At 43.7% G+C, this 21,735-nt stretch overlaps 2 protein-coding genes across 7 annotated transcripts in view; one reads left to right on the forward strand and one right to left on the reverse strand.

Moving 5' to 3' along the window:
• The first annotated feature begins 1,046 nt into the window (after positions 1-1,046).
• GZF1 (GDNF inducible zinc finger protein 1) lies at positions 1,047-12,466 on the forward strand. Of its 2 annotated transcripts, none has more exons than XM_025400453.1 (6): positions 1,047-1,090; positions 3,792-5,179; positions 6,444-6,538; positions 8,180-8,347; positions 8,992-9,149; positions 9,488-12,466. In XM_025400453.1, the coding sequence occupies exons 2-6, from the start codon at positions 3,813-3,815 to the stop codon at positions 9,836-9,838; spliced, it is 2,139 nt and encodes a 712-aa protein (XP_025256238.1). In that variant the 5' UTR covers positions 1,047-1,090; positions 3,792-3,812; the 3' UTR covers positions 9,839-12,466. The 2 variants fall into 2 exon arrangements, with proteins under 2 accessions (XP_025256238.1, XP_025256237.1); XM_025400452.1 differs by lacking the exon at positions 1,047-1,090 and adding an exon at positions 1,093-1,302.
• Positions 12,467-13,940: 1,474 nt separating this feature from the next.
• Positions 13,941-21,735, reverse strand: part of NAPB (NSF attachment protein beta) — a 52,202-nt gene continuing 44,407 nt past the window's right edge. For 4 of the 5 annotated variants that reach the window (XM_025398490.1, XM_025398493.1, XM_025398492.1 and 1 more), the window contains 4 exons: positions 20,601-20,705; positions 19,245-19,313; positions 18,823-18,873; positions 13,941-16,870 (listed from right to left, as the gene is read on the reverse strand). In XM_025398490.1, the coding sequence (XP_025254275.1) occupies positions 16,760-16,870; positions 18,823-18,873; positions 19,245-19,313; positions 20,601-20,705 (336 nt within the window). In that variant the 3' untranslated portion in view covers positions 13,941-16,759. Of the gene's footprint in view, positions 16,871-18,208; positions 18,874-19,244; positions 19,314-20,600; positions 20,706-21,735 lie in introns of those variants that run through there. The other variant, XM_025398491.1, reaches the window with a different exon arrangement.

Raw genomic sequence — 21,735 nt, forward strand, 5'->3', positions numbered from 1 at the left:
TTGATACTTAAGGTCCTAGAGAAACATATATCTAGGTTAAAAAGCGGACAAAAAGGCCTAGTCTTCAAAAGGATTTATATATTTCAAAGAGTGGAAAAAGTACGTACACTAATTACCAGTTTTCTAAAAGTAAATGTTCAAAGAAAAAGGGAGAGAAATCTCTTATTTTCAACAGGAAGTAATAAACCTCTTATTTTAAATTTGTACTTGTCTTGACAGTCCCCAAACATTACAAACTCAACCTATCGATAAGACAAGGCTGAGTTAACTGCGGGCCACAGTAAGGGACAGCATGACCTGGCAAAGCTTTAGCAATGGTTGGGAGCAAAAGGCAGTCAGTTTATGGAGAACTGGAAGTCTGACTTAAGGCAGGTGTTTCAAAGCGGGCTTTAGTTAGTATTGAGCAAGAATTGGTGGAAACAGCAAGATTTCGAGGAGTCAGCGAATCTTAGGGCATTAATTGTGCTTTCCCCAGAAGAGTGGATGGGTCTCTGAGGAATTCTGTAGTGAAAGGGAACTCCTGGAAAAATAAAGCCCTGCAATAAAGACCTCAGGGTGCAGTCCCGGCTCCTGGCGCGCCGGGTCCCCCAGCAGGGGCGGGGGCACCGCGGAAACAGCACCCTAGAGGAGAGCGCCGCGCCCCGCCTGGCGCCTGTTCTCCAGCGACCGTAGAGGCATCTGCGCGCGGCTGCACCCCCAGTAGCCTCGGCGAGTGCCAGCTCCAAGCCCGGCTTTACGCGAGGTCTCTCGCGTGGCCACGGTGCCCTGCGGGTGCGCTCGGCCTCGGGGACCTGAGCAGCTCTTAGTAGGAAGCGAACTGCAGGGCACACCCTGACCGCAGGATGCTGGGACAAGGAAGCTCTGGCGCCTGGCGGCCAGAAGCCAGGAACTGACGCGAAAGTGACCACGCGCCTCGGACGCTCACGTGACCTTTCGCGACTGGCTCCGCCCCGCTGTGGCGTGCCGCAGGGCAGACGTCGGTGTCTCCTGCGCAGGCGCAGGCCTTGGCTCGCGGCGGGTGACGCAATGCGGCGGGTGACGCAATCCGGGGTCGCCAGTCAGTCGCGCGGCCCCGTGTACGTCAGATCAGGTAACTCTGCCTAAACGGCTCCGCTGCCCGACTTGCGCGCTCAGCCGCTTCCTCAGCCCCGCCAGGGGCGGGGCCGACCACGGTAGGGGAGGGGCCTTCAGTGACCAATCGGCGGTGCCCGCGCAGGGTGCCACGCCCCGCCCAGCCGGGCCGGCCGTTCCTACCGGCCTGGTCCAGCGGACAGCGGCGGCAGCGGGGGCGCCGGCTGGAAGGTGAGTGCGTGGCCCGCAGGCCTGGCCTCGGCCCCTCGCCGCCCGCCGCCGCCGCCTTCCTCTCGTCCGCGCTCCCCGGCTGCTCTGAGGAACTGCGGGGTCTCGGGGATGCGGGAGCGGGAGCAGGGGGCGGCCCGAGGGCCTGATCCACGCGGCCCCGGATGCCCGCGTTGGGAGGCGGCGCGTCAGGACGAGGAGGGGCTTCTCTGTGGCTGCAGTAGTTTGTTCTCCGGGTGGTCTTTGGAGTGGCCAAGCGGCGTCTGGGCGCTGGGGAGGCCAAGTGGCGCGGGCAGGGTGGGAGGTGCCGTGAGGATGGCGAGGACAGCGGCGGCTTTAAGCCCTCCTGGAAGCCCGGCCACTGTGGCCGTGGACGGGGCTGCCGGTAGCAGCGTCTCCTGGGAAGGGTTCTGGCCCCGTGAGCCTCGGGGATTCAGGGGCCACCGACGTTGGTGCAGATGCCGGGCGCACTGGGAGGCGGCCAGAATGCCAATGAGCTTCGGCGGACACGCAGCTGTCACCGGCCGCAGACGGCCCTGTCGCCACCTCCAGTGTCTGCACTCCAGTAGCCAAGCAACATAGGAAATCGCGCTTAGACCCACTTTGTTGATTGAGAAATCAGGTCCCCTCGAGGGCCCTGTTGGCAGAGGTCTGGGGAAGTCAGGGCTGGCAGTGTGTATGGGCATCAGGCTGACAGCCCTCTGCAGCCTTGTTTCCCCAGGCTGGGGCTGGGACCACTGAAACCCCGCCCCACTCTTATAGATCCCTTGCTTAGGCTTTGTCAGTGTTCTCACAGTTTACTGTGGCGTCTCCTTCAGGCGACATTGATCAAACCTCATAGGTAGGCCGGGCGTGGTGGCTCACGCCTGTAATCCCAGCACTTTGGGAGGCCGAGGCGGGCGGATCACGAGGTCAGGAGATCATCGAGACCATCCTGGCTAACAAGGTGAAACCCCGTCTCTACTAAAAATACAAAAAAAATTAGTCGGGCGTGGTGGCGGGCGCCTGTAGTCCCAGCTACTCGGGAGGCTGAGGCAGGAGAATGGCGTGAACCCGGGAGGTGGAGCTTGCAGTGAGCCGAGATCATGCCACTGCACTCCAGTCTGGGAGACACAGGGAGACTCCGTCTCAAAAAAAAAAAAAAAAAAAACAAACAAACAAACAAAAAAACCCCCAAAAAACCTCATAGGTACTTGTTTACAGCGGAACTCCCAGAGAGCAGTCTTTTGCATGTTTGGGGGACTGGTGGTTGTAGGGAGCGGTATCTTTGATGAGACCAGAGAAGGGGAGAGGGGTGGGACTGGTTTTTCAGGGAAGATGATGACAAGTTTTTTTCTAGACATGTTGAATCTGAGGTGACATCTGTGATCTGGACGAAGGAGGCTAGAAGGAAGGCACCGTGCTTTGGATGGATGGTAACAGGAATTAAAGAGGAAGCTAGATTCAGGAACTGAAGGGCAGGAACGAACTTCGTGGAGAAAACATATTCAGGGAGTTGGGGGCAAAGCAGCACAAATGATGATGGGGGTGAAGGTATCTGGAGGCCTTGGGTGGGGTTGGTGAAATTTGCATACCCACTGCAGTGGAAAGATTTAGGGGCTAACAATAGCCCTTTGCCTCTTTGGCGAGGCTGAGGGGAAGAGGGTGTGGAGTAGTTTGAGTTGAATCCGGAGTCCTACCAGGGCCTGGCTCAGATCCCAACCAGCCATTGACTTTACCCTGTTAGATCCTCATCTATGAAATGGGGATCACTGTAGCACCTTGGCCTATGTGTGGGAAACCAGTAACAATTAGCCAGCAAGTTTCAGGCTCATGGAACCCTGGTAACAGCCGGTCAGCCTTCTTCAGAGGAGGAAATGGGTTCAGAGAAGTTGCTTGCTCAAAGGAACACAGCTTGTAAAAGCTGTGGAACTTGCATTATTTCAGTAGAGTAACAATAATTCAAATTATGAGGAGTTTAGGATGTTGGGAACTACTTTTCCGAGAAGTTTTCCTCATGGAAAGTAGTTATTTAGTTGGTTCTTTTCAAAGGCAGAAATGATTCCCTAAGGCTTTGGATTTGCTCCCAGATGGTGGTGGCTATGAGTTTTAATTATCTGGTGTCCTGATCAAAGAACTAGACGTTATTGTTGCCATGAATTCTTTTACAGTTTTGGGGTCTATATTTGTAAGCAAATTAGACAGTGACCTTGGTGAGCAAAATACTTTGTTAATGTATTTCACTAATCACAGCTTCCATCATTTGTTTATCACTGGAACAAATCTTAGAATACACTATTTTTTTCATGCCAATTTATTACCTTAGGAAAATGCATGAGGAACTTCACTTTAGAAAACTGTGCTAAGAAGTAAAATGTCATTCGAATCTTTACCTGAGTAATGCTAGATTGTTAATGAGTCTATATCTTCTCAAGTACTGAAGGAATCCTCATAAATTTTAGTCCTTTTGCTTCAGTGGTTGCTCATGTATAATTCTTGTTTCTTTTTCAAAGCTGTTTTTGGAAGGAAGAAAGATGGAAAGCGGTGCGGTTCTGCTGGAATCCAAATCCTCCCCATTTAACCTACTGCATGAGATGCATGAGCTTCGCCTCCTGGGTCACCTGTGTGATGTGACAGTCAGCGTGGAGTATCAGGGCGTCCGCAAAGACTTCATGGCCCATAAGGCAGTGCTGGCTGCCACCAGCAAGTTTTTTAAGGAAGTGTTCCTTAACGAGAAGAGTGGGGATGGTACTAGGACTAATGTCTACTTAAATGAAGTGCAGGTTGCTGACTTTGCTTCATTTCTTGAGTTTGTCTACACTGCAAAGGTACAGGTGGAAGAAGATCGGGTGCAGCGAATGCTGGAAATGGCTGAAAAGCTGAAATGTTTGGACTTATCAGAAACTTGTTTTCAGTTAAAAAAACAGATGTTAGAGTCGGTACTTTTGGAGTTGCAAAATTTCTCAGAGTCCCAGGAGGTGGAGGTGAGCAGTGGCTCCCAAGTTAGTGCTGCTCCTGTCCCCAGGGCAAGTGTGGCCATGGATGGCCCTCACCCCAATGGTCTCACGGATTCCTTGGGCTACCCAGGAGAGATAGCCAGCAATGGCATGTCTTCAGATTTGCCACCAAAGAAGTCCAAGGACAAACTAGACAAGAAGAAAGAGGTAGTTAAGCCTCCCTACCCTAAAATCAGGAGAGCTAGTGGAAGGTTGGCTGGGAGGAAGGTCTTTGTGGAGATCCCTAAAAAGAAATATACGAGAAGACTCCGAGAGCAGCAGAAAAGTGCTGAGGGTGACATGGGGGACTACAGGTGTCCCCAGGACCAAAGCCCGGACAGGGTGGGCACAGAGATGGAGCCAATTTCCAAAAATGAGGGTTGCCAGGTGGGTGCTGAGTTGGAGGAAGTGTCGAAGAAAGCAGGGCCGGAGGAGGAAGAGGAGGAGGAGGAGGAGGAGGACGAAGAAGGGGATAAGAAGAAGAGCAACTTTAAGTGCAGCATTTGCGAGAAGGCGTTTCTGTATGAGAAGAGCTTCCTGAAGCACAGCAAGCACCGCCACGGCGTGGCCACCGAAGTGGTGTACCGCTGCGACACCTGCGGCCAGACCTTCGCCAACCGCTGCAACCTGAAGAGCCACCAGCGCCACGTGCACAGCAGCGAGCGCCACTTCCCATGCGAGCTGTGCGGCAAGAAGTTCAAGCGCAAGAAGGACGTGAAGCGGCACGTGCTGCAGGTGCACGAGGGTGGAGGCGAGCGGCACCGCTGCGGCCAGTGCGGAAAGGGCCTGAGCTCCAAGACTGCGCTGCGGCTGCACGAGCGCACACACACGGGAGACAGGCCCTACGGCTGCACTGAGTGCGGCGCCAGGTTCTCGCAGCCGTCTGCGCTCAAGACGCACATGAGGTACGCGTGGAGCCGTCCAGAGGGGTCCCTGCGCACTGGAAGGGCGTGTCAAGCACTGAGGTCGTCCTGGGATTTGGACCCAGTGATGTCTCACTGCTTAATTTCTCCGCTCCAAACCTGGGGGCTTATTTCGAGACAGCGTTGAGTTCTCTGTCAAGGTAGAGGGGCTGCGAATGATGGCTCTGCTCCCTTGTTCTGAGACCCCCGGGGCGCCCCTGCTGGCATGGACGTCCCCCTGGTGGGACTGCGACAGTGGCCACGGGCTTTCCCCGCTGTGCTGGAGGAAGAGTTGGGCCTCGTTGCCTTTATTTCTCCTTTCCTGACTCTTCATTTAGATCTTGAGTTCTGTGACCCCCCCAGGTCCCACAGTCTCAGTAGAGACCTCAGTGAGATGCCATTTAGGGCTTTAGGATTCGTCTCTGGTCTTTCGGTTCTCAGGCTTGGAAGGAGTGCCATCTGGGCAGTCTACACTCCAGAATCTGGACAGACAATGCTTTCTGTTTCTTAATATGTTTCTGAACTATAGGTGTGTGGTGATGTTTTTAAATACGTTTCCTTATAGTTCTTAGTATGTTTATTCTTGAAATCCCAACAAGCCATTGTTTTCTGTTCTATTCTAGTTCTGCCCTCAAACCTAGGTCAGTCTTGGGTTAGTAGCATGGTGTTCATCTTTTACTTTATCTAATAAGTTAAAAATACTTGGTTTAGGAAGTGCTCAGTAAATTATGGTTGATTGCTGCTTCATACTAGTTGTGACATTAAAATGCCTATGCATTTTAAAAATGCCACCTTCAGCATTTTGAGAACAGTTCTCCTTTCTCTACCGGTTATGTCATATTAGGAAATGAGAGTAACATTTTTGATCATGTGACACTTAATCAGCAGTAGTTCCTAAGGTGTTTGTGGCTGATTATTCTGTATGAGATAGCTTTACAAATATTAGATGGTGGTCTTTAGTGTTTTAAAAAATCTGCAAAGGCCTGGTCTCTACCTGCACATGCCTTATAGCACCAGCAGCAGGGCTTATGAGCAGGTGTAGATGAACATTCCGGTCAGTGACTTAGGGAAAATGTGTGGATCCATTGACCTTGTGCAGAAACTCAGTTTATTTTGGGATGGAGATTATGGGCTCTTGACCTGTCACTACAGTCATTCTCATTAGGTCTCTTGGAATAAATGATTTTTGCAGGATAGAGTGGAAATTGTACTGCAAAGTAAGCTTTGAAATACATCCTAAGTTATCATCTGAATGTTGTACTTTCAGAATTCATACAGGGGAAAAACCTTTTGTCTGTGATGAATGTGGTGCAAGATTCACTCAGAACCACATGCTGATTTATCATAAAAGGTGTCACACAGGTAAATACCCATGCTGTTGTGATTGAATGTCTTTCCTAGATGTAGAAGGAAATGCAATTGATTAACTTTGAAGTTGACATCTGTCAAGGTGGTGCAGGTTAAAGCCATGATATAGCTTTTCCTAGTAAGTGAGCAAAATGAATAAACACACCCACTGCCTTCGTTGCTAGTGTGCATGTGGCCTTGGCTTTCATACCACCAGGCCATAGGATCTGGCATGCAAGTCTTAGGTATCAAGAGATATAAAATAGTTCTTACTGTTGTTAACTGAAAATTTTTTTTCTAAGACTCTGTCCTAAAGAAATTGTCCAACATATGGGAAGAGCTATATGCTGTTATCCCCACTTCTTGCTATTTTTATTAACTAAGAATGGGAAACAGCACAAGGAAGTGCTCCAGTAAACTCTGGTAAATCTATACCCTGGCTTATGACCCGGCTATTCAGAGTAAGGGCTCTGAATGACATGAAAAAGTCTGTGCTTGGATGTTCAACTTTAAAATGCACAATTAAGCGTACAGTTAACCTCAACTGTATTGAAAACCTGCACATAAAAGACCAGAAGAAAATAAGCTGTTATGATATATTAAGGTAGTAGGATTATCTCATTTCTGTTTTCCAAAGTCTTTATGATTTATTATGTGACAGAGAAAATTTAAGTTGGCTTTATTCTGCTTCAGCACAGTAACCCTGAGGTTCAGAATCTTGTGGAAGATACAGAAGCATACAGCACTGAAGTGTTCCAGTTCTTCTAAGTTTCTTCTTTGCTTGCATTTTTTACTCTTACTTGTAAACACTGGCTTATAAGTCTGAAGTTCAAATGCAGGTGAGACAGAGATGACATGTCTCTGACTCATTAGACACATCTGTGTGATTAGACACCAGTTCTGCTCATTCTGAAGTCATAATTCATGTCATTAAATGCAAATCTCATTTAATGTCATGAAATTAGCATTTAATGACATGAGTTACGACTACAGAATGAGCAGAATTGGTGTCTAAAGAAAGCTTGGGATTGGGGACAAGGTCAGGTTATAATGAAGGATTAAGTTAGAATTGGTCCTTTGGTAAGAATATTAACATGGTAAGATTTTATTAAAGTCACTTTTGATGTCTGTGAAATCAGGGGCACAGCTAATAATTTGGTAAGTCTGATTTGTGGGATTAAACTACAAAAAGTGAGATGGTATTTAAAACTTTTGTCCTACAATTCAATCAAGTTGATTGGAGTTGCTACTCTAGAATAGTGATATATACCCATTGTCAACTTCCCCTTTATTCTGATAAAGATCCATAGAAGTGTTCCTTTGAAAATAATCCAGCAGTTCCTCCAAACAGAAGTTGTGAAATTATTTTCTTGTTTGGAATAATTTCTAAAATGTGAGCCAGCTGAACAAACAATACCTCTTTGATTCTAGTCAAATGGAATTTTTCTTGCAATTTCCAAGGATATTTTACACCAACTTTCAGTAAGTACCAAGCATCTTACATGTATATTTTATGATAGTTTTTACTAGAAAATGTAACATGCTGCCTACAGGCACTTTTGAGGAGTTCACGTGGGTTTTAACAGTGTAGGCCTACTGTTCCATGGGTTTTTCATGCCTGTATTGTTTATGACTTTATTTCATTTTTTCATGTAGGTGAAAGACCTTTTATGTGTGAAACATGTGGCAAGAGTTTTGCTTCTAAGGAGTACTTAAAACACCACAATAGAATCCATACTGGATCCAAACCCTTTAAATGTGAAGTATGTTTCAGGACTTTTGCCCAGCGGAATTCACTCTACCAGCATATTAAAGTCCACACAGGTATGGTTGGAATGTCCCAGGGAAGGGAGTTTAGTTTGGCCAAAAAAAAAAAAAATTCCAAAACTTGTAGATTTACCAGTAAATTACTTGGAACTAAGCTTTTGAAGAAAACTGGCCAAACTTTGTATGTCATAATAGCATTTTTTTAGAGATTGTTTCTAACTCAGAGAAACTGAAAAGTGGGAGCACTTACAATGGGAGAAGACTAAGTCCCTTTGCTACATGGAGTTTTTACTGAAAAGGACAGACAGCTTAGTCATGGTGTGAATGTAGGAAGTGGATGTGGATGTGTGGACATAGGGATGATCTGTACATGTTAGTATATGCACACGCACACATGCATATTCAGTTGTTAGGGGACTTGTAATTTTAACTCCATTACTGTGGAAAACAGGTGTCATTCCTGTAGTTATAATACCTGCTGCAGGCACATGTCTTGGCCCCTTTTTGGTGTACGCCATAAATTCTTGGTATTATAGAGATAGATTTGTAGCCCTTAAGGTGTTCCCAACATAACCTTCCTTATGCTGGATGCTGAGGCTTCCCAGTGGTTTGCAGCAGCATCATTCATTCAAGTGTGTATTCAGAATTAAGCACAGTAGGCCAAAGAGACCCACCAGCAGTCTCCTTTCTCCCTGCCTCAGGGGAGCGTCCCTACTGCTGTGACCAGTGCGGCAAGCAGTTCACCCAGCTCAACGCCCTCCAGCGTCACCGCCGCATCCACACAGGGGAGAGGCCGTTCATGTGCAATGCGTGCGGACGGACATTTACCGACAAGTCCACTCTTCGGCGGCACACCTCAGTAAGCAATGGGTTGGCTTTTTTGAGAAACAAGCTGCTGCCCGTAGATACACGGAACCCTAAAGAGAAATACCTACCACCATTCTCCAAGGTGGTTACGAGACAACAGGTACTTTCTCCTTGGGTTGTCTCTGCAGTGGAACACTCACGGAGTGAATGAAGCCCCAAGGCCCAGGGAAAGCACAATCCACGATGACTACTCTGTAACAGTGAGGGTGGCGGCAGGCGGGTACTTATTAGTGAAAGTTGAAAATTGAAGTTGTAGAGGGACTGTTGTTTTAAAAGATGCACTTGTTCAGAGACACATTCAGTGACTTTTGTTTTGTGTTTAACTTATAGATACACGATAAGAATACTCCATGGAAGTCTTTCCTTGTCATTGTAGATGGCTCACCCAAGAACGATGACGGACACAAGACTGAACAGCCTGACGAAGAGTATGTGTCGTCCAAACTTTCGGATAAATTGCTGTCTTTTGCAGAAAATGGCCATTTCCACAACCTGGCTGCAGTCCAAGGCACTGTACCTACCATGCAGGAGAACAGTTCTGCAGACACAGCCTGCAAGTCAGATGACTCCGTGGTGTCCCAGGACACCCTGCTGGCCACCACCATCAGCGAGCTTAGTGAGTTGACCCCACAGACAGACTCAATGCCCACACAGCTTCACTCTTTGAGCAACATGGAATAAGAGCTTCAAGCAGTTCTCATCCTGTTAGTCTGCGTGTGTGGTAGCTGAACTCAAGATGATGTGGGGCTAAGATAAACAATTGTTCACCTGCAAAGATGTGGGCAAGAACGGCCTCTGCAGATTTTCCTGAACTTCTGCTAACTTGCACGGCTTTATCACAGCATTTTAAAAGCTTTCCCTCAAAAATCCTGATCTGCATGATCTCAGCTACTTTATTGACAAACAAGGCAGTGAACATAACCTCACTTAATTCTGGTGTAGGGTGTATGTTAATTGTTCTAATTCTTGATTATCTTGTTTAGACAACTGCTGGTCTTAATTGCAGAGTACAGAGCACTGAACCAGCTCCTGATATTGTCGTTAGCAGTCTTCCTGGCTTCTCACCCTGCCTTATATTTCCATGTGGGTTTACTTCTCTCATAACTACTTTTAAGGTATTTTTCTTCCAAGCTGAAATAAAACTGGGGCCACATATTTTCAGCCATTTCTTCCCTGTTGAATTGAAGCAAATCTGATTTTCTGTGGGGACCCTCAAATGCAACAGAAGAAATGGATGGTTGCATTAATGCCTCCCCACCCCCCATTTGTAGGCAGTAAACAAGGTATGACAGATTGAACACCTGCAAAACTGCTAGCGTAATCTCAGCACATATGCAGCTAGGAAGTTTGTCATAAAATCAAATGAGTTTGTCTAAAATCTCATTAGAAATGAGATGAGGCTGTTCAGTTTCAGTCTTAAAAAAATCAGATTAGGTAAAAGCTGTCCTACCAAAGAGTCTAGCAAAACAATATAGTATTTTTTTGCAGAGGCGTGAAAAATTAAGATGCTTTAGAGTACTTGAAAGTTGTGTAGTCATTTTATTTGCAAAATGAGGTGACTGTGGCAAATTGTAGAACAGAGTATTAATATTTTTGCCAGGTTTTTCTGACTTGATTTCTGTAATTTCCAGAAACCCAGACTTCTCATTTCCACACCTAGAGATGGAAACAGGCAAGTAACTGACATGTCTGTTTCCTTGGGAGCATATGAGAACATAGCAGAAGGGACCAAAAGTCTCAGCACACTTACCTCCGATTATGCCTTAAAGAGTTGATTGTGAAGAACCAGTAACTTTGTCTCAAATGCTCCTTTGGCTGTTTCATGCAGGACTTAATTATTGCTTTAAAAAATTCACAATGAAAAGACAAATTCTGCTGTATTTGCTAAACGTTGACATTTGGTTCTAGGGCCTTGAGTATGTGCCATGTGCTTGTGAAATGCTTTGATTCACATGTAACATTTAAACATACTAATTTAAAAAGGGAACCTTGGAGAATTCTTTTGTTCACTAGTTCCTTTTTTCTCTACATTTTTAATTTATTAAACTTGCTGTGAAAACACTTTGATTTTCTAAGAGGAAGGTACTTTGTCCGTAAGTTCCAGGATGAAGATGTAGCTGCACTATGTCAGAAATTAATGAGGGAAGACTTTCTTCCTAAGTGCTTATGTTTTAACTTATGTTAGTGAAACCACTACAAGGTGTTTCAGGTGCTGATAACATGTTTCACACCTGCCCTTGGAGGTCACAATACTAATTTACTTCAAATTTAGTTATGACAATGTCACTGTATCCTACTTATGTTTACAGAACAAATAAATAATGACTGTCACACATCCAGAGGAGACCGAACCTACCCAGCTGATGTACTGTTTTATGGAATAAAGTCACTTGATCAGAAGGAATTGAAACAATAGATTATTTTGTTACCTACTGGAGGGATTTTTGTCTTGAATTTGTTTCTTTAGAAATTCTACAAAAAAATGGTGTTAATAAATGTCTGCTTTGTAAAAGTAGTTTTGCAATTTTTTAAAGATCTATTTCTGTTACAATTTAGGTTCTGCAGAAATAGGATTCTTAATTGAAACATATCATTTGCTTAATTACATGAATAATGAAATGTAAAATCAGGGTCCATAAGCCTTTATTTCATACAGTCCTAGGATTAAGCTGTTTAACTGCCTGGATCCCAGCTGGTCTCTGGCAGTGGGATTCTGGAGAGGAGAAATCCTGACCTCTGCTCATGTGCAGGCCGCAACCAGGCTGGAGTATGTGTAAGTGTGGTTAAGTTCTCTGCCACTTTTTTCAATGTAAAAAGTAGGCATCAAAGATATAACTTCTATATACATTTCTCTGTCTCTGAGAACAAAGAAACCTAACCCTGTAGGAAACTGGTTACAGAGGCCCTCCTAGAGCATCTGCCCCACTCCTCCAAGTCCAAGCACAGCCATGCTGAGTGGAAGCGAGGCCACCCTCTGAGTGGATTGGTCCCAAGTGTGTAATGAGGAAAGTGCCCAGGTACTGGCACACTGCCTCTCCCAGAGCCTCAAGAAGGGCCATTTAGGAGCTTACTTCAACCATTTTCCAACCATTTTCTGTGAAATACTGTAGCCCAAACTTCAAAGGGATGTGCAGCCTTTGGTTTTACCAAATTCTTTGTTGTCATTTGGAAAAAATTGGCCGTGTGGTGGAGACATTTAAGGTGATTTTTACAGATAAGTGATTTTGCTGTAGGTGATTATCCAAACAAGTAAATTTGAGTGTATAATTTAATTTTTAACCTGTTAAATAAACCTTGTCACTCCAAGGAGTTCATTTTTGGGAAACAAGATGGGTACTTGTTAATTTAACCAAGCGTCATGATATTCATGTACTCGGGAGTAACAATACTTCATCTGATGTCACTGAGAGAGCCACACAGATCAGAGGACCATCTAGCACAGCAGTCCCCAGCCTTTCTGGCACCAGGGACCAGTTTTGTGGAAAACAATTTTTCCACAGGTGGGGGGACAGAATGGTTTCAGGATGATTCAAGCACATTACATTTATTGTGCACTTTATTATTATTGCATTGTAATATACAATGAAATAATTATACAATGCACCATAACGTACAATCAGTGGGAGCCCTGAGCCTGTTTTCCTGCAACTTGACAGTCCCATCTGGGGGTGATGGGAGACACTGACAGATCATTAGGCATTAGATTCTCACAAAAAGCGTACAAACTAGATCCCGTGCATGCACAGTTCAATAGGGTTCGCATTCCTATGAGACTCTAATGCCGCTGCTGATCTGACAGGATGCAGAGCTCAGGTGGTAATGTGAGCCACACGGAATGGCTGCAAATACAGATGAAGCTTCACTGGCCGCAGCTCACCTCTTGCCGTGGGGCCCAGTTTCTAACGGGTTGGGGACCCCGATCTATCACATCATCCTAAATGAGACTTGGAAAATCATCTGCATACCTTTGGTAATCTGTATGTGGAGTCTTAACTAAGGCTGACAAAACTAAGCTTTTAAACTACCATGGTGGCATCTTCATTAGGAAACTGATTCTGAGAAGAGCCACTTGATTTAGGCTTTGAATGATCAACAACTCAGAACACCTAGACGGGGACAGCTTGTTCTACCATTTAAAACATTTGCTTTGACTTACTTGAAGTGTTGTGAATATACTTTAGGACCTGAAGTCAAGGCTCTATGATAGGATGGTAGGATAAGCCAGCCTGCACTACCCACCATGGGTCCTCTTCCTCACCAGAACTTCAGGCCCCAGTGGTCAGTGGGACTGACCCTTCCCCAGGGGCATCCCCTCTCCCCTGCAGATAACTTGCAAAATTAAGATAAATGCCCACACTGACCAGATAGTTGAGTGGTACTTTCTTGGGGTAGGAGAGTGTCAGGCTTAGGGGTGCCTCACCTCCCCACCAGTCTTCCAGCAACTATGCCTTCCTCAACTTTGCAAGTAACTGTAGACCCTAAAGGATTCAAGAAAGGGATGAGAATGTGGGGTCTGCTGGGTTATCATGTACTTCAGTGGACTGCATCAACAGAAGTAACCAGGGTTTCCTTCTAAACCCTCAGTCTGCAAAACCACTACGGTGCCCTGGAATTCCCACCAAATGACTGGAGCCTAGAGAGTATTAACGTCTGTTGCCTTAATCTTAACGGGAACAACTTGAAACAATGGAAGCTACTTTTGACCTACGCCAATTTAGCAAGAAGACTCGTCAAAATATTACTGATAATTTCCACTTTACAGATTAAAATAAAACAAACATACTTTTTCTGCTAAGGTAGATTTATTGTTACACATGGTTAGTTTTCATAATGTAATCCCCTATCCCAGAGCAACTCAGGACTCCATGGAGCAGGAAGCCTGCTCTTGGTCACAGCTCATACCACAGCAGGCAGGTCACGGGGGCATGCTGTGCTGCCAGGTCCTCCAGAGGAAGTCACAAAGGTTTGCATTTGGACATTTAAATGCACAAAATCAGGAGAAACAATAAATGCACAAGGGCTGGTGCATATACTTTGGTTACAGTGACGCCACCACACACGGTCACAACTGTGCAAAAATACTGCTTTGAAATCATTAAATAAAAAAAGGAACTCACACAAGCTATAAAAATGTTGCCACAAAAAGCAAGTTTCCTGTAAGAAATATTAATTGACTTTGACTATGAACTAACTCCAGATTTGCTAAAGTACAAGAATTTACCATAAACAATTATATTTTGTTCATAAGTAACATTCTATACATCTTGACCTAGCTCACAGGCATCTTGAAACAAGTCACTGTCCTACATCCATGAGACATTTAAAGGAAGTAAGTTTGCACACCACTGACTGGGCTTTTTCTCTTTTTTTTATCTTCTGGCAGGTATCTTCTAGCCATTACAGTTACTTTGATTCTTTTTATGTGAAATATTAAAAACAAAAATTAATTATTAACCCCAGAACTGGTCCCAGTGTTTACTGCAATACAAACAAGTGACCCTCTAATCGACACAACAAAATGTTACAAACACTATTGTTAAAAAAACATACCCCTTCCGACAGGGGTCTGTTGGAGTATCATGATGAAAGCTAAACATAATTGCCCTAAAATAAATCATTTGGTTTTTACCTTAAGTGGTCAGACCAGAAGATTCTTTAAACAAGTAGAAACAAACTACTTAAAACCAGAGGACTCAAGCTGCAGAACCATTCCCCACACCCCATTTTCACAAAAGTGCATTTGGCTAGTTGTAGGATATATTATTAGCTAGGGAAACAAAACCCCACTTTTCCTTCTGATCATTTTTTCATAAGAGATTCTAAGAGGGAGTGAAAAAGTACCAACTGGGACTCCATTCCAGGTCTTACCTCTAGAGACAGCCAGCTCTCATTTAAGAATCTCAGAACTTGGAAGGAAGGAGGAAATCCACATTAAATTCTAGGGCCCACAGACAGAGCATCTTCATCACCACCCCTAGTGGATGCTCTGACATCACAGAGCTTCCTGCACTACCAGCCCACCTCATGCATGTCACCACCATAACTACAGCCTGCAAGTCCTCGTGGCCATCTGATGTGGATCCTCTACAATCTGTCCTCGGCTGGCCCTTCCCACTTCCTTTCCTGCTGCTTTCTCTTTCTTCCTAGACTGACCTACTCATCATTTCTTAAACAACCTGCACTTGACCCTTGGCCTGGAAACACTCACTGTACTTCAGCCCAATAAAATCCTACCAATTCCAGTTGAGAGCCATCAAAAATGAAAACATCATTCCAATACTACTTACTACTACCTGACATAACATAGAAAGTTTCGTTATCTGTCATCAGTGAAGCTCCATGATGTCAGAGTGTCTGCTGGGTTAAGTATGGCAACAAACACATTTCAAATATAAATCATGTAACTATAAAATATGCAGAGGACATTCAGGAGATAAGAGTATGTCTAAATATCAGCATATAAAATAATAGAATCAAGTTCATGAATCAAGATAGCATACATATATAAACCAATTAAACATGACAGAGTTCAAACACATAAGCCAAAATATTCCACCAGCTAACAATCAAGTCCCCTGAGAAACAAGTTGGGGTTCTTGCCCACTTGGGCATACAGTACATTCCTGTACCACATTTACCCCACCTAACCCATCATGTGCAATAAACAGGAAAATTACATACATTCATTCTCAAGCTTGACTTAATCTATCCAGCCCTGACCAAGATTTCTATAGCCATAGCACAGAACACACCACCTCACTGTGGGAAAGTGTATAAACATGAAAATAACGAGCAGGCTGTGCCAATTAAAATACTTTAATGCAAATATAAAGGGATTTCCACTCCAACTAGAAGTGAAAACTATCTCCAGAAAAAGAGAAAAATTCCATTTCTAATAGATCTTGTGGTGTGTGTTTGTGTGTGTGTGTCTAAGTACAAATCAAATTCACTTTGACACTCATCCATACATGAAACAAGTACTTCCAGAAAGCTCCTTTCCTCACAATGTGATGCCTACAGACCCTGGCTATTCTAAATTTTTGCCATGCACATGTTAGCATATGGAACAACACAAAAAGCAAAGAAACTAGTCACTAGCACCATCAAAATAATCACAGGATAACAAAAATAGAAGTGATTTCTAATAAAGTTATAAACTCATTCCTAGTAACTGTCCTAAACTAAACACACATTTAAAGAACATATCCAGATGCCAAAGCACAGAGAAAATGCAAAGCATCTATGAGAACAACTGGGCTGAGTACTCAAGTCTAACAAAAAGGACATAAAAACACATGGCAACATTAAACATAGGCTCCACAAATACCAATGAAATATGAGGAATGAGATTCTGAAGTACTTCTCAGAAAACGCTGGGGGTTCTGATAAGCATGAAACAACCCATCATTACCACAAGATGAACAGGAGCCTCCCCTTCATCCATTTCACAGCAACACAGACTCGGGGAGCTTAAACAATACCCAGGCTGTCTGGCTCATATGCAACACAATTAAGCCATTAAATGGGCATCCCATAAAGATCACTTGACCCTAAGACAAAACTAAAGAGGAGTTAGCTGCATGCCACAAAGACAAAAACATTTCATTTTAGGTCTCCATCTCCTTCTCCATCCCCTTGGATGGACTTTTTGATGCGAAGTAACATGGTGGTCAGCCACTGATCCAAACGAGATATTGAGTCAAATTCCTTCACCTAGTATAAAGACAGAGGAGCAGGAATTACCCCATGTAAATACATTAAAAACACAAAATAATAGTACCCCAAGCTGTTTATACATTTACAGCTATAATCTACTAACTTTCTTCGTTATTTGAAATTAATCATTCCGGTTTATAACTTTCTTCACTAAAAAATTGTTTATTTTTTCATTATCCTGTTACTATTTTGATGATACTAGTGACTAGTTCCTGGGCTTGACATTTCTCTGTTTTCAAACATGTGTAAAAAGAAAATTCATTAACAGTCATAATTATTGTGGCAAAAGAAACTGGACATTGCATAAAAATGTGAAAGTAATATGGAAAATTACTCACTGAACATGGGAAAACATTAATTGCAGAGTTAGAATATGTATGGAAGCGGAATTCCTTTAACACATTTCAATGCATTATCAAAGAAAAAAATTACAATAGGATGAAAATGATGTGGCAGGCAAAAGTTCAACAGGAAAACATTCCTTTCCACTATCACTCCTGAGTTGTGATGAACATGTTACAGGAGGCTACTGAGAAATTTGCTTGAGGTTGGGTGTGATCCTTCAACTTTGGGAGGCCAAGGCATGTGGATAGCTTACGCCCAGGAGTTAAGAGACCAGCCTAGGCAACATGGTGAAAACTTGTCTCAAAAAAAAAAACACACACACACACACACACACAAATTAGGTGGGTGTGGTGGTGCGTACCTATAGTCCCAGCTACTCAGGAGTCTGAGGTGGGAGGATCACCTGAACTCAGGAGGTTGAGGCTGCAGTGAGCCATGATCACATCACTGCACTCCAGCCTGAGTGACAGAGTGAGGCTCTGTTTCAAAATATATTAAAAAAAATTTTTTTTGCTTAATTCTAAACATGACATGGCAAAAGATGGAAAAACAAAAATTATAAAGGAAAAAACCCTCATTTTAAAAATATATATATTTTTATTTTTTATTTATTTATTTATTTTTGAGATGGAGTTTCACTCTTGTTGCCCAGGTTGGAATGCAACAGCGTGATCTTGACTCACCGCAACCTCTGCCCACTAGGTTCTGAGGCTCCTGCCTCAGCCTCCTAAGTAGCTGGGATTACAGGCACACTCCACCATGCCTAGCTAATTTTTGTATTTTTAATAGAGATGGAATTTCACCATGTTGGCCAGGCTGGTCTCAAACTCCTGAGCTCAGGTGATCCACCCGCCTCGGCCTCCCAAAGTGCTAGGATTATAGACGTGAGCCACCATGCCTGGCCACCTTCCATTTATTTCATGCCAAGAATACAGCAAATTCTCACTACTTAGTTTTAATATTTTAAATTATATTTAATGTAAATTTTTTTTTTTTTTTTTGAGACAGAGTCTCACTCTGTCACCAGGCTGGAGTGCAGTGGCGCAATCTCAGCTCACTGCAACCTCCACCTCCCAGGTTCAAGTGATTCTCCTGCCTCAGCCTCCTGAGTAGCTGGGACTACAGGCACGTGCCAGCATGCCCGGCTAATTTTTGTATTTTTGGCAGAGATGGGTTTTCACCATGCTGGCCAGGATGGTCTCGATTTCTTGACTCATGATCTGCCTGCCTTGGCATCCCAAAGTGCTAGGATTACAGGTCTGAGATGCTGTGCCTGGCCTTAACTAATTTTACTTTACACTTATTTATGGGTCAGATTATTTTCAAAAGAAAAAATTAAAACAGCAAATTATAAGAATATAAATGGAATATTTGCTCCTGAACTAGTCTTACAGCTAAATTACTTTTGAATATAAGTCAAATCTCAGCATGGCTAATAGAACTGTTTAATTTGTGTGATATATAAAAGATGACCTTTGAAAAATACAACTCAAGGTATGCTGGAGTCATGCTCAAATAAATGTTTAGATTTTACATAATGAAAAGGAAAAGAAGTTTAACTTAAATCTTCAAATAATGTAACATGTCCCAAAAGCATAACTTACTGCTTCAGTGTAAGCTTCACTGTTTTGTTCTTCATGAGCTTCTAGGAGTTTCTGGTAGCACAAAAATATTTAAAAAAATAGTTCCGTAAGATGAAGTCCCATTTCTAAATATATACTTTAAGTATAAAACCAATGTTGCCAAATATTGCACACAATTGCGGAAATACTCAAATACAAGTCAAGATTCAAGTTAGGGATCTAGTTTTTGTACTAACATTTCTGAGGTGCCTATTTCAGAATACAACTACATGTTTCTGACCTTAATTGCATTTGAACACCTATAATGCTAAAGCAGGAAAGTACCAGGGCCCCTCAGTTAGCAGACTTTATAGATTAAAACTTCACTTCATACCCAACCCCACTTAGGTGTTGTCACCTGACAGAACAAAAGCATTTTTCTTCAAAGTTCTAGTATTACTTACTTTCAATAATTTACATTCTCTTGAATCAGTAAACGCTGGAAACATTTCCTCATATTTCTCAAGAGCAAGCTGAGAGAGAAAAACCACTCATCAATTTCAGACTTACTAAACAAAGCTTTCGACATTTTACCAGCTTCAAATAAGATCTACCTATATCCTATTAAGTGTTGAAGAAGTATGCAGTTAAACTCAACAGCAGAATCAACATAGACAATCTGTCTATTCTGAATTTTCCATTTCAATTAAGAATAATTTCTAAACCATTTTTTTCTGAGTCATGCTGCTGCCAAGAAGACAGTGTAAATGAAAATGAATTCGTAAACACTCACAGACCAGGTATCTGTGCCATCCATTAAATGGAGAAGCTCTTAATACAGTACAGACTCCAAATAAATTACATTTAGCTTCCTGCTCAAAGCTGACAGAAAGAACATTCTCTTAGTGGCTTTAATTTTACTCTTCCCACTCCAGACACCGGCCACGCCAAGGCTGCCTGCCTTTTTGCCTCTTGGCTCCCAGTGCTCACTGTGCTTTCCAATTGCTTCCCAGTCCTCACTCCAACACCGTTTCTGAGCTTGCCTGTTTTTTTGGTTGTTTTTTAAATGGATATTATCCTACTCTTATCGTCTCCTCCTCCCCCTTAGTTCCTTATTTCTTTTTTTTTTCTTTTTAGACAGAGTCTTACTCTGTCACCTAGGCTGGAGTGCAGAGGCGCGATCTCAGCTCACTGCAACCTCTGCCTCCCAGGTTCAAGTGATTCTCCTGCCTCAGCCTCTCAAGTAGCTCTTAGAGACACCTGCCACCACACCTGGCTAATTTTTTTTGTATTTTTAGTAGAAACAGGGTTTCACCATGTTGGCCAGACTGGTCTCAAACTCCTGACCTCAGGTGATCCACCCCACTTGGCCTCCCAAAATGCAGGGTTTACAGATGTGAGTCACCACGCCCGGCCCTGTAATTTCTTTAAAGCAAAACTACTAAAAAACAAAAACAAAAACAAAACTGTGGCTACCAGTGAATATAGACATATATTTAAGCCTATAGCACTAAGTATTCCCAGGCAGTGCCCTCCATTCAAGTACCAGGCTCTACACTGCTTAGCTTCCGAGATCAGACGAGATTGGGTGTGTTCAGGGTGGTATGGCTATAAACTATCAGGGAACTTTTGAGAACAGCTTTGACAGCTGTTAAAAGATTACAACTGGGACACATACCACAGAAAAATACCTATTATTTTTAATGTACCCAGTTTATTCTTGGTACTAACATCGCAATGAAACGACTCCAAGAACAAGAGAGAATGTGTACGTGTTCTTAAGGATGAAATCAGTCAATCAGTGCTGAAGGACTCCTTACCTTGGCATTCAACTCGTCTACTATGAAGTGGCAGAGGGCAGCTTTGAAGAAGTAATCCTTTGCACTATACTTCAACAAAGGATTATCCATGGTGTTTGCCCCAACCTAGGCACAGAACGCAGAACTAAATTTAAAAGGTTTACCCTCTTATATCAGGCAAAGTCATCCTCATCTGTTGTCCTTTAGAAAATAATTATTGATGTTATGTTAGTTTAGCTATGAAATACATTATTTTAACCCAATACCATATAGTGGAAATTTTACTAGACACGACCGTTAAATACATGAAGTCTTAACCAGTTAAAAATAGCTTAGAAGAATTCTGCTTCCAGTAAGATGGAGTAAACATCCTTTCCCCTAATCCTCCCACAAAGCACTACTAAAAGCCCAGGTCATTTTCTAAAAAACAAATGTTTCCCAAGGGAAAACGTGGTGGTGGGTTCCCTGGGTTTTCTTTTCCCTTCCTATATCCATGGCATGAAACTGAGGAACCAGCAACCCAGAAATGCCTGTATGCGCAGATCAAAAGAGAAGAGACAAAAGCCTGCTTTCTCTGGCCAAAGGACTAGAAAAGGGGCAGCCCAGTAAGAGAGAAAACACTTAGACAATAACTGCTCTATTCCAGCCAAATACCACAGAAAAACTGACGCCCTAACCCCATTTACATCATCAAAGGCTGAAGAAGGAGTCCTAAAGTCCATTCTTGAAAGACTGTAAGAAGGACCCCAATACCTCTGCTTAGGAGCTTCAGAGAAGGCCAAATAGGGAGCTGAGGCTTCATCCTTACCCAACCCGCTGCCACTAAGGCAGTGCAGACCACACTGGCAGCCTGCATCCTGCCACTACCCAGCAAGAAAGAAGTTCCCCTTCTTTCTCCAGCTGATGTGCTGTCAAAAGAGGTCTAGTGGAGGGTGAAGACTCTCACCACACCAAGAACAAACCAGCACTGTGCTGGCAGAAACAGATAAGGAGAGGGGATGCCACTTCTGCCCAGGGCTGACTAGGCCCCTCAGGTGTCAACAGAGACCCGGTGGGGAGCTGACACTTCTACCTCCACCTGGCAGTAATGAGGTAACATCCCCAACTTCCCCAGCCAGAGAAATGTCAAAGAAGGCCAACTGAAAGAGAAGGTTTA

The sequence above is a fragment of the Theropithecus gelada genome, chromosome 10 (assembly GCF_003255815.1).
Source record: "Theropithecus gelada isolate Dixy chromosome 10, Tgel_1.0, whole genome shotgun sequence".
NCBI lineage: Eukaryota > Metazoa > Chordata > Mammalia > Primates > Cercopithecidae > Theropithecus > Theropithecus gelada.